Source organism: Polistes fuscatus, unplaced genomic scaffold (assembly GCF_010416935.1).
Source record: "Polistes fuscatus isolate 324 unplaced genomic scaffold, CU_Pfus_HIC Scaffold11, whole genome shotgun sequence".
In the NCBI taxonomy this organism is placed as follows: domain Eukaryota; kingdom Metazoa; phylum Arthropoda; class Insecta; order Hymenoptera; family Vespidae; genus Polistes; species Polistes fuscatus.
Genome location: NW_025113009.1, coordinates 733,331 through 746,261, shown reverse-complemented (window position 1 = coordinate 746,261; position 12,931 = coordinate 733,331). Strand labels below are relative to the sequence as shown.

The 12,931-nt window shown below is 37.9% G+C and overlaps 1 protein-coding gene across 1 annotated transcript in view; it reads right to left on the bottom strand.

The window, feature by feature from the left end:
* Positions 1-10,249, bottom strand: part of LOC122526379 — a 35,207-nt gene extending 24,958 nt beyond the window's left edge. Inside the window, exons 1-4 of the mRNA XM_043649758.1 lie at positions 10,168-10,249; positions 7,321-7,350; positions 5,350-5,452; positions 3,369-3,588 (exon numbers count right to left, since the gene is read on the bottom strand). Of these exons, the coding sequence (XP_043505693.1) occupies positions 3,369-3,588; positions 5,350-5,452; positions 7,321-7,350; positions 10,168-10,234 (420 nt within the window). The 5' untranslated portion in view covers positions 10,235-10,249. The remainder of the gene's footprint in view (positions 1-3,368; positions 3,589-5,349; positions 5,453-7,320; positions 7,351-10,167) is intronic.
* Positions 10,250-12,931: the final 2,682 nt, after the last annotated feature.

The window sequence follows — 12,931 nt, the reverse complement described above, 5'->3', positions numbered from 1 at the left end:
TATTAAAAACTATGATATCGAGTTCTTGGATAGCTCGAACGATATTTCTCAAAGTTATTTCAAGTCTGTAATTGTAAAAAGACCTAAAAGAGGAATTCGCTTAATATAAGCAGGAAAGCTTTTCTATCTTTAGCCTTGGCTCATTTTTTAATAAAAAGAAGTAGATGGAAACGTATGATATCATAGATAAAGTATAAGAAAGAACGGTGAGGCCGCGGTGGCAAGTTTCATGTTACTTATAGATTTATGTATTCCCTCACCTTTTGTATTGGACATCTCTCTCCGTTCGAGCTTTGGAATCGTCAAACTTCTACGAAGAAACGATATTGACTTTTCGAGGGACTTTTATTTGCGCTTCCCTCTCCCCGACATTGGCATTTTATAAGCGAGCGGAGTGAGCAAAAGTTAAGGGAAAAAGAGCGGACAGACTTTTCTTACGTTTTATTTTTGTTTTTTTTTTTTTTCTTTACGAACCGAGTTATCGATTAAATCGAGATCCATCTTCACATTTTTTTCTCCCCTTCAACGCGATCTACAAATATTATTTTCAATCTCTTCCAATCTTTTCACTCTCTCACGCGATGAGAATATTAAGAATTAAAAGGGAAAATTAGGGAAGTAATTTGGGCCGCCATCGAAACGGCATCGGACTCCTATTACGAAATGTAAATATGCAAAAGAAAAGAATAATAGTATGAAATATATCTTAGCCATGATTTAATCTTTCGCAAATCCGTTCGCATAAATTATAAATCGCTTGTTCTTGATCGTTTAGAGAAAACGATCGATTTAGATCAAGATTTTGAACGGTTAATAATACGAAAGGGCGAAAAATGCGAAAGGGAGAAGGAAGATATAAAAGTTTGATATTAACAAGAACTGAAGCTAACTCGAGAATCGATTATGGGCAATCTTGTAAGCTTGAGATTACCGGGATTCTTCTGTTTCCGTCACGCGGCTGCAAATTCTCGTCGATCCGTAAAAGGATCAGAGACGATGGGGGATGCGTTTCACGTTCGGCTCGTGCTATATAACGTTAACGCATTGTAAAACGAATAAAGATGGAGTCCGGAGAGGAGGAAGAGGGTGAAGTAACGTCATTATGAAATTGTCTAAACGGATAAACTTCTTGGAGAATTGTGAAAAGAGAAGGTCAAAGATGTCGTTAGGACATCGATAACGATGTGCGTCTAAAACGATTTGGAATATTCGTGAAATGTTGAACCTTCAAATGATATGCTGCATCTAAAGAAGAAACCAAGAGAAAGAGAAACAGAGAGAAAAAAAAAAGTAAAACGAGAAAAAGAAACGAGATCGCACGGTTTTTCTTCGATCGGAAATAAGCAGAGTCGTATTACTTTTCGAATGAAATTAAAATTTGAAAATGAAAAGAAAAAAGGAATTTGCGATAATCGCGTTATCGATCATCCTCGTCAAAACTCGTAACTCGTAAGGTATTGCGTTAAATCGTAACTTGTCGTACGGATCGCGTGAATCTTCCGAGCTTCTAAAAGTTGAAGGTTTTGTCGATAATGCCTGGAAGAAAGGTCGACTTCGGAAAGATATAATCTAAAGGACTATCGCGTAAGAGTTTCGAGGTAAAGAGCCTCGTACGATGATACTCTTTCGTTCGTCTTTCACGGTGTCACAAGTACTAGCAACGAACGTAGTACTTTATTCTTTCATCTTGTAGTACTTTTCGGTATCGTTTATCGAGGAAACTTCAATTCCTGGTGACAAAAGCAACACTTAGCCGAATTACTTTTGCAATCTCTCTCATTCTCTTTCCCCTCTTCTTCTCCCTTTCTCTCTCTCTCTTTCTTTCGTTTTATTATTCGTTATCCCCATTGGTATCTTCGACCAACGATCTACGTGCAGAGAAATTGTTTCATTCGTTACTCGACCGGTGGTGTCGAGAAAATCGATCGAAATATGCGCGTAATAGATCGTTCCACCGGACAACGACGCTCGGGGAAAATACAATTAATCGGAAAAATAGTTTCCCGACTTGGATCGACCTAGGCGTCTATCAAACGAATTCCTATTCCCAAAAACCACGACACTTTCGGTCAACGAGCGGGACGGTAATTGGCTTCGGTTCGTTCGACGTGCAAACACTAGCCGAATTTTCTTTAGTTTACCAACTCCGGCCAGATGATCGAGAAAATAGGAAAATGTGTATTGTAAGCTTTCTCAAGTCGTACCCCCGTAAGAAAAAAGATCGTATAAAATGTGTAATTTAATATATAAAGAAATAATCTTTCGTATTTTTCATGACTTCATTTAACTTTTTGATTTCATTGATTTTAATCAAATTAGAAATATCTACAAGTTTTTAAATAAAATTAATCAAACGTAATCAATGAATATCGCACGATTGAAAAATCAGGATCGTTAGTCGAAGGTACGATTCAGACGGTGGTACGACTTGAATATCTTACCTTATTTTACAACAGTGCAGGAATCGGGAATAGAAAAAAAAGAGAAGAGAAAAATGTTCGCGAAAAATCTTCTTCGAGGTATTCCTCAAATAATTAGCGTTTCTTCTGTCTATCCGAAATTTTTCAAAGCTTCGATGTTACTCGTTGTAAAGTGAGTTTAAAAAGCGAGATTGAAAAGTTTGACAGGAAAAGCTTTACCGCGATAATAATTTAGCGTATATTTTAACGAAATCGACGTGAAAAAAATCTATGCATATGATACGAGAAAAAGGCCAACATAAAAGTTGAATTATTGATTATAATAGGACCGGTACGAAAAGAATATCGGTTAAAATTTACCGAGAAATAATTGGCTTATTAAAAGAGATATTCGAGAGAGATAATAAAGGGTCGATGGAACTAAGGAGAATTTATTTAAAAGCTTTTCAACTCTCAAGCTTTTAATAGAATCGTGTCTTAAGCGTGAAATGAAACTGCATGCTGGAAAAGACGGCTCACCTTTAATTCAGATAATGTACGTGCACCGGTTGAAAGTCTACGCAAGTTTCAAGTTTTTATAGCTACGTTACTACGATCGATCGAACTTACGAAAGCAAAAGATTTAAATATTTCGTAATCTTAGATAAAGCGAATGATAAAGAGATTAAGACTGATTTAGAAGTTTCCTTAAAATAATGGTCGTGATCTTAAATTTTCTCAAACATTTTCTACAAAGAGATGAAAATTGTTGCGAAAATTTGATGCTACAGCGACTGGCCGATTTCGATTTTGAGTCCTTTTAGCAAACGTTAATTGTTTAATAATCAAGGGAGAATGTTTTCAGAGGTGAAAATATGTTGAATTTAAGTAAAAGCACCTACGCGCATGCACGTTCGATTGAAAAAGGATGCTTTATTAAGAATGGTGTATGTATCGTGTTGAGTGTACCGTCGGAGTGTCGTCGAGTGGTTGTGTGTTGCTGTTGTTATCTGACGATACACGTTGCTCTTGCTTTAACGTCGATGTCTCGAAAGTCTTATTTGACGTTACCTCGTTCATGTAGGTCACTTCTGAAAGTGGGATGAAGTAGTAACCGAGAAAACGATCCCAGAGAAATCCCTTGCACCAAACTTCTACTAGCAGGCCAGCGTGCATATCGTTTGTTTCGCTGAAAAACAAAACGGATTTTTGCAAGATTAAATTTTAATGGCTAATCACGTTTTCGCAAAGAAACACGAGTTCTCGTAAGAAGACAAGTGTATCTATAGATATACCATTTTATTTAATGAAGTTATGAGTAAACGTAAATTATTAATCATTTCGTTATATCGATCACCTTGTTGTTAGAAGCATCATGTTTTTTCTCCGCGACTAAGACAAATAGGTAGACGTTAAATATATGTAACCAATGAATAAAAAGCGTGGCATCGAACGAAAAGTAGGTTAAAGATCTGTTGGCTCCTATCTAAGGATTTGCGTGGCGCCAAAAGCATGCTATCCAAAAGATTCGAGATTGTAATGTCTTTCATCTCTTAGCGACACGATCTGCAACCCTTTCGCAAGTCCTTACGATAAAAACGTTCCCGTGGGAACTTGCATTTGGTCGATATGGACGGAATTGGCTATTTAAGTGATCTACTACTACATACTACAAATAACTATTACGAATATGATTTCAAAATCTAATGAATTTCTCGATGCAAGAATTTCATTTGCTGCGCGCAATACAAATAAAGAAAAACGTTGACGAAAAAACGGGTATCGATCGATCGATTGGTTAAAAGTTTGTAACAAGGCAACCCGTTACATTTTGAACTATAGCTGAGTAGAAATATCGATGACGTCATTCGCCACTTGTTCCAGGTGGCCTTTCGAGCGAAGTCGATTCATAGCAGAAGCGGGTAAGATGCAAAACAGATGTAGAACAGATGTAGAACATAATCCATAACAGATCCAGAACATAACAGATCAGAACGGATCACAAACAGGATAGATCCTGGGACATTCTTTTTTTCGACGCTTAAACTAACGAACGATTATGCGTTATTTCGGTAATTACGAATAAGCGAAAGAAATTAATCCACTCTCTTTTTTTTGGCGTTTTAACGTTGTAAACGTTAAGTAGATCGTGCTCGAATCACGCTAACGATGCATAGAAACGAGCGGATCGTTTTAAATCGAACCCATTGAAACCATGTAAGCGAAAAAAGCGAGAAAAAGTGAAAAAAGTGAATAAAAGTAAAAAAAAAGAAAAAAAAAGAAAGAAAGAAATAGATACTTTAAACGCACCTGACAAGATCGTGCTTGCTAATCGACCTATTCTAAGTACTCTCTATCTCGTCGCACGAAGCTAAGCATCTATTTATATATCGATGCACTGAATCGGCTTACCCCTTAAGGGGGCTCGTTAGTCGATCGCGAAATTCCCGATTTTACGGCGTTTTTCAAGCCTGTAGACGAGAACTCAATAACGCCTGAAAAACCGATAATATTTATAGCCGAGTAACATTCTGTTTTTCGATAGGTACCTTAATATATACCAATGCTTCGCCCAGTCAATGATTTAACTCAATAATACTGGAAAAAAACTGATGTATAACCGAAGAAATAGCCACATTTTACAAATAATCGAGCAAAAAAGTAGGTACGTTTTGGAAGGAAGTGGAAAAAAGTTACAACAATGGTCGCGAGCAACCGTTTTAAATTTAAATTGATTTTCTTGCGAGGTTCCGCGCTTCGCCTACGACCTCATTGAAAGTTTAAAAATAATCGAACCCTCTTAAACTCACTGTCTGACCTCGATTCGCAGCTTTTCTCCACCATCTTTCGTTCGCATTCATCTACTTCGTTTTACGTACGAAACGATATCTATTAGAGTATAGTAATAGAAGTAGGTATCTAGTATCCGTAGAATCAAAATGGTACTCACAATAAGAAATCTTGCTCCCAGCTTGGATTGGCCCCCTTCACGGTGACTGTCGTTGACTTTACATTTTGCAGTTTCAGCGTTACGTACGAATTGAAGTCCTCCGCTGTAATCGTTAATGATAATCGTCCGTTCAATGATTCACCGACGCATCGTAAGCCAATAAGGATACGAGTAAGCAAACGGTAGCTACACTTTCACGAGAGATGCTTTCTTTGCTAAAGGTTACATGCTCGATAAACGCAGAATATTTGCCTCGATTACCCTCACGAAAAATGCTCACCCTCGAGGCCCCATCGCAAGCCCCATCGTAGGCCCTTTTTTCGTTTCGTTCTATCATAAATACGAACTCATACATAAATACGCTAAATGCATCCAAGATTTATCTCCTTATTCCTGTTTTTATTTGGTGGCAAACTCTCGAAAAAGTTAATCTCTTATAACTTTATAACTTTACTTACAACTTTGCCTACTTTTTCTATAAACGCAAGCACGAGTAATTTCTTGTTTTCATCATAGGAGATATATGTTCCTCTTTACTAATTTAAATATTCTTTTAAATCTCTTTATATCCTCTTTCTTTAATCTGAATGATGAATAAGAAAGAATTGTGCGCGCGACTAAATCGACAAATGTTCGAGTAAAACGATCTTTTGACTGTAGCGAAATCAGAAGCTTACAAAAATGTGTTTTCGCTTAGCAATATTACTTATTTATTTCCTTTTTTCGCTGAAATTGTCATCGCAAGAAAGACGTAATTTATTGAAAGGACCTTTTTCCTCTTTCACTTCAGCTCTTTACTTTCTTGAACGCAATTTAATCACTAATACACGTTACGGCAATATCTCGTTCAATTCGATTCAATAAGAACAAAATCAAATTTACCTTCTTCGCGAATTCATCAACGAATATCTACTGTCCTCCTCTAAGAATTTTATTTTTTTATATATTGCACATGTACATATGTATATCGATAAAATTAATGTGCAAGCACGATCGCGAAAAATCATCTCTATCACATAAGCTTTAAAATGATAAGATAAGTGAGAAATATTAAGAACCATCGGCTAAGATGTATGATAATTAATTCTAATTTCTAATCAACTAACGGACAATAATATATTCCACGTATGACATTAATCTAGGAAAGAATGATTCGTCAGGTGTATCGAATAAAAGTATAATACGCGTATGTTTCTTTTTTTTTGCGTATGTTTCTTCGAACAAGAAAGAAGATAAAGCGCGATAAGTAAAACGAATCCTGTATGCAGTAGTGCTTTTATGCGCGATGAAATAATGTTCTCTTAACATAGACGCGTACGAGCAGATGCGTTGTTAAAGCTCGAGTTAACGGATGGTAAACACAATATGAGAAAGAAGAATGAAAGAGTATAAAAAAGGACTCAAGGTTTGTACGCGTCGATATGGAAAATTGAAAAGCGTCGTAGGAGCCTCGAGGGAAATAAAAATCGAATCGCGTACTCGTAAAGAACATTTTAACGTACCTACATATTTGTTATCTTAAAATACATTTTTGAAAATTGGCGACGCCATCGCGACTCCACTCGTCGGCACACGTCATTGGCCGAATAATGACAAATTCTTTTTGCTGGAAACGCGTTTATACATCGCGATATTCCGCTCGAGAAGTCGCATAACCTTTAACTTGGAAGCATTCCAATCCGAGCGCAACAAATTTTGCGCGGATCTCAGAATTGGAGCGTAACTAAGGACTTTTCTTGACGAAGGTATCATTTCGATTCCAATTCTATGGGACAATCGTCGGTCGCCAATACGCTCGGTTGGATTTACATTTGCGTTTCCCTCGTGAAAGTTTAAATGGTAGGAGGAAAGGATCCCCGCCGACGAGTCGGTAGATCTGACGTTCGACCCTTTTCTCCCTTTCTTCTTCTTTTCTTTTTTTTTCTCTTCTTCGCGTGTTCGCCTTCCTCTTCTATACCAGTTGATACGAACCTTCCTCGCAGATAAACCGCGCCTTCTTCACTACAACAGAAAACGAAACGTTAAATAGAGGTGAGGGGCCGGAGAAATATTTCAAATCAAAATCTTACTAATGATCAGAAAAGCCGCTAAATTTTCTAACGCGATTCAATTCTTCGCTCCAAGGATACGACGAGTTTGTCTTTATTTAAAGTAAATCGTATCTTTTATGTTTTTTTTTTTTTTTTTTAAAAAGGATCTCCCAATTATTATCGTATTCTTTGAGAGGTCGAATAGGTGCCGGTCAAAGAACAGCACCGTTCTGATAATAGATTGAACGGACGATGTCGATAAACCGTTAGCACCGTCTATTTGCACGGGACGATTGATTTGATGGAATTAACAGATTTTATCGAGAAACGCCACCGTCTTGTTCCCTCGATCGCGGATGTAAACGTACTAAAAGTCAACCAACTTCATTCAATTTAGACGGTAAATGTTGACTACTAATCCATTCTGTATATGTAGACAAGAGAATTAGTACAGAGACGATAACGTCGATATATTCTGCACGAATTTACGTTTACGTCGAGATTTATACTAGCGTTTTGCGTCGAATTACAAAGACTGCGTAACCTGTATGAACGCAATAACATGATTAAAGACCGATAATATTCAAATGAAGTTATAGAACGGACAACGATGGAAAATATACGACCACTACGTGCCTCGGAGACGATTAATTAGATAATGTCCGATAATGTAGAACAGTCAAACAAAGTGTCACGTAACCGAATCACCGTCTCATTTCACATAATTACAATTATTACGTTAGTCAACTTTCCTTCAACGATGTCTCCCAGTAGACCGAACGTATAAAAAAACGTCAAAAACCGCAAACAATGACGAACTCTCGTTCGCGTTGTATACGAACTGGGTAGAAAGGATTTGCAAGCTTTAGCTTATCGATTAACATACTGTGCGGTACGTACTACACTTTCATCCAACGTGAAACAAGCTCCCGTATCTTAGGGGTGAGCGCATTTTGTCTTCGTTCACGAAACCAACGGACTTTGTCGAGAACGTTAAGTTGTAGTTCCTCGTATATCCACGCCTTACACGATTTATGTTTACCGAACTAGTATCTGTTCTTGTTCGTTTGTTGATCCGTCAGTAAAAAGAAATTTCTAAATTGATCTTTAGTAATCACGTAAACTACGAGCATCGTCGATAATAATTTAGTTGATAAAGATTTGATGTAAAAGCGCGAATAAACGGATCAATCGACACGCTATTTGGATTATTTTTTTCTTTTTTAACGTTCTCTTATTAATGAAAAGGTCATGGTAGCGTATCACCCTATACGGGAGCAAGCGTACACACCGTAATCCGTTACGGTGGAGTTTAATCGTGCGCGCGCGCACACCTATCTCTTTAAACGACGGCCGACTGCGATCCGAAGCAATGACCTGTGCTAATAAATGCCACTCGATATATGAAAAAGTCCCCTACGTGAAAAGGAGTAGTATAGCTCGGCTCTAAGGTTAAGTGCAAGAGACACGGGAATGGCTTCGCCCCGAGCTTGACTTTACCGTGGGTGGATGGTATGCAACTTAAAATAGTCTTTTAATTACACGTGGCACAACTATGATATGATGAAAATTCTCAAGGTACGATCGAGAAATAGACGGAAGAGTTTTACCTATAGAAAATAAATACGTATCGAATGAAAGTCGAGTTTGCGCGAGTGAAAATAAAAGAAAAAAAATTGCAGATCGCAACCGTTTCTCTATTGCGAGCTAAATTCATTTCCCTTGTAAGAGGAAATAAGGATTCTAAGCGATTGTTTTAACTGCAGTTTCAACAGGCATAAAGATGAAAGGTATCTTCTTGTAAACGGTTGCGACTCGGTCACAGGCGCCGTGTAAATATTTAAAAGGACGAAACTGCTGCGAAACTTTAAGTACACGGCCTAAAAACGATGACGTCACTGACCCAGACCCGAGTTAAAGCAACAATCATACCGAAAGGAACGTAACTCGGTCCCGTTGGCAACGCAAATATGTATTTTGCACTCCTATTCGAGCGGACCTAAGGAAAAGAGGAAGGGTGAGCCAACAGGTGAACGCGACTTCATTATCCTCGCTCTTTACAAATTAATTACGCTCACATCGGTCGCTTAAAAATAATTTGAATTTACGCGCGCAGGAGGAAGGGGGGAAAGGCCACAGACACAGGTATATGTTTATGAGAAGCCATTCGGTATCTATGGCCTTGGCAGTGGGCCAGTCGCGACTCAAACCCAATATGCAACCACCAACGAGAAAGGTAAGAAAAAAATTTCATCTCTTTTTTAACTCTCGATCGTTATACAGCCGAGTTAACAAATCGAATAGGAGACGCGTCGTTTATATTCTCCTATTGATCTAACGATACCTAGCAAATGCGCCGTTCTCTCCAATTCGTCTAGTAAAAAGTATAGCAAACGAGCTCGATGAATAACTTTGAGAAGTGTTTCTTCAAAATGTCAAGTACAAAAGACAATAATGAGAAACGTAGTGCGAGATGTTGTCGAATATGGAGACAAAAGGGACCGCCATGCGAATGGGGATTGAAAATCAAAGTGGTGACGTCAACGGTACCTGCGACTCCGGATAGAAAAGAAACGTGGATGGATTCGAAAAGAAATAATACGATGGAAAAACGAGAATACTTTGCGAGAGTATACACTTTGAAATTCGCGAGAAAGCGTTACATAAATAAATGGGCGTCATCTAAAGTAGAGAGGTGGTGGTGGTGGTGGTGGTGGCGTTGGTGGTGGTGAAAAAAAAAAAACATGACAATGATGTCAGCCTTAACGCTTCAGTTGCGTTCTCTTACCTTCGAACAAGTCGAGACAATGGACGTCTACGTGTGAATACGAGCTGAGAACTTCTTGTCCTTGCATGTACCCTACCACCGTACACGCTCTGCATTGTACCCTGTTTCTCAACGTTTTTACGCGAATGCATGCTAGTAGATGTTGTCGAGGAACTCTGCTCCCTCTCCCTCTTTTGCTTTTGCGAGAAAATGAGAGGGATTTTCACTTTCCACTCTCGAGTTTTCTTCTACTAACGTTTCAGCCAAGAGGGAGAAAACGAAAGAAAGAAAGAGATAGAAGGAGAGAGAGAGAGAGAGAGAGAGGGGGAGAGAAAATTGACGTTATGGAAAAGTCGAGAATATGAGAGAGCGAAGGAAAATCGAGAAAGCAGCAGTGCCATATACAGTCGACGTTATTTATAGCGAAGCCATATTAAAGGTAATATTTACGCGACAAGCGTAAGCACGATATCTTATCAAGGTATCGTAGCTCCTCGTAAAATCCTCCGGCATCTGTAAAGAAACCACCTTCTATGATCTACGTACGCCTACGTTAAATAAAAAAAGGAAGAGCCTTTATCGTCGATTTATTTTCCAAGAAAACATTCGAATAGTCGACACGATTATAGATGAAAATAATAGTTTTTGACTAAACGATCTTATTGTTGGCATCATTTTTTTTCTTTTCTACTCTGCAATTTTCTTTTCATTCTTGGACAAATAAAATAGGAGAAGCGAAAAGGATAGTTATGCGACTCGTAAAATATCCTATCCAGTTCGAAGCAAGTTAAATCATTAGAACGATTTCTTACAAAGTTACAAGCAATCTTGGATAATCGATGGACCAACCTCCGGAACGTTTCTACTCCTTCGACGACGAGACTGTTTCCGTTCTTCCTCGATCCTTAATCGTCCGTAGAGACGAATCAGGGCGTAAGTTGTAAACGCGATTAGCGTTCTACGTGAATCGATTGATCCGCGCGATCTATGGTTATTACGATTTGCATAGGGAACATTTGGCAAAGCGTTCGGAATCAACGCGTACGAAATTCCATCGTGTTTTCGTGCAAATTTATCTTCAACGAAGATTCTTCCTGTCACGAAGAAGGAATAATACACTAATTGTATCTATGTATATCTATGTGTATTATATATGTAACTGTAATCGGTGGGCCAGAGATAAGATAACCGTCGAACATGCTATTTTTTACGACTACGTCACGACGAACATATGGTATTATCAGTGAACGAAGCACTAAGAAAAAGAAGTCGAGAAATCACGAGAAATCGATATCCAATGAGTTAATAACGGAATATTAAAAGAGAGAAAAAAAACGAGGAAATTGAACTTTGAGAATGTTTGTTTTCCCCGGAAATGAAGGAACCAACTCTCGTAGTAACTTGTTCATTGACGCGAGAGTTAACCCGAAATCACGTATTTCCCCAAAGGTGAATCCGATGAATCCTTTAGGTCTAAGGGATAAGATTTCTTATCCTTTCTCACCCTAAGGACGAACAAACTTCCTTCGAAAGCCTCTAATACATTCTTCCTTTCTCGGCGAGTAAACAAAAGGTCAATGATCTATGGTAATCGAAGAGTATTACGATTAAAAACTACTGTAAATAACGAGTCCTAAGTATGTGCCTACGTAAAAGATTGCCAATTACTGATGGTAATTGGGAGATGTAATTGGAAGATGTAATTGCGAGATCTCACGTTAACCCACCGACTTCGGCTTTTGGCTCCGAACTGGGTTAAAGTTGAAAGTACACTTTACCGGTTCTTTTCGCTGGTTCCTCTTGATATGCTACACCGAAAGGACATTTACGAGAATTTAACGAGTCATAAAAAAAGAATGTGTATGGCCTGTACGCGAGATAAAAGTGAAACTCGTATCGTCGTGTAGAAAATAATCATTTGATTCATATGTACAGTGAGTGTTCCCTAAAAATCTTACATCGTTACGCTTACTAGAAAACCTTCCATATATAATGTGTTTAGGATTAAGAAAATATATTTAGAAATAAATACATTAGTATACCTTGATTAAGTATTTAATAAATTTAACATGAAAGCATTATTTATAAACAAAATACTACAATTTCTTCTTTATATATCAAATAAGACATTTTATACATTTTTCTTTTCTTAGGAGTACGATTTGAGCAGCTTTATCGTAAAATAACTAGAAAATGAATAGGCTCGTCTATGTTGGAAACGAGAAACGTTTTGAAGAAATAAATCACGATGGACATGGCGAGATTTAATGACAACGGTTATCGCCAATCCTCAACACCTTTTCAGACGGTCAATTAACCGACGATTGTTACGAGGAACAATATTATTGCTTAACATTCTAATTATATAATATATTCATGTCGGACAGCTGATAGGAATATATTTTAGCGAATAGTATCGAGGGTTTAATTACATAGCTTATATCGAAATATTCTCGGTTAAAGCCGCGTTCGACATAGACGGTAAGCCGTTTCCAGCGGAACAGAAGCGAAAGGAAAGTAAGTCGCTTCTCCCAAGCTGCTCTCCGTTCTACCTACCTTATATCGTTCTTTTATCCAGTTTTAGTCCTTTTATTGATAGAAACCACTTAAAGCATTTCCATTGTAGGATATAACCGGCGTAAATCCGTTCTCTCCGTTGGAGTCCTCTCCTCGTGGTTCCAACAATTTCCTAATTCCCTGTAGATAATCTTATTTCGAAGGAACTTCCGAACGGATATAAATACGATTGAATCTGAATCTAAATGAATTTGTCTCTTTTTCTATC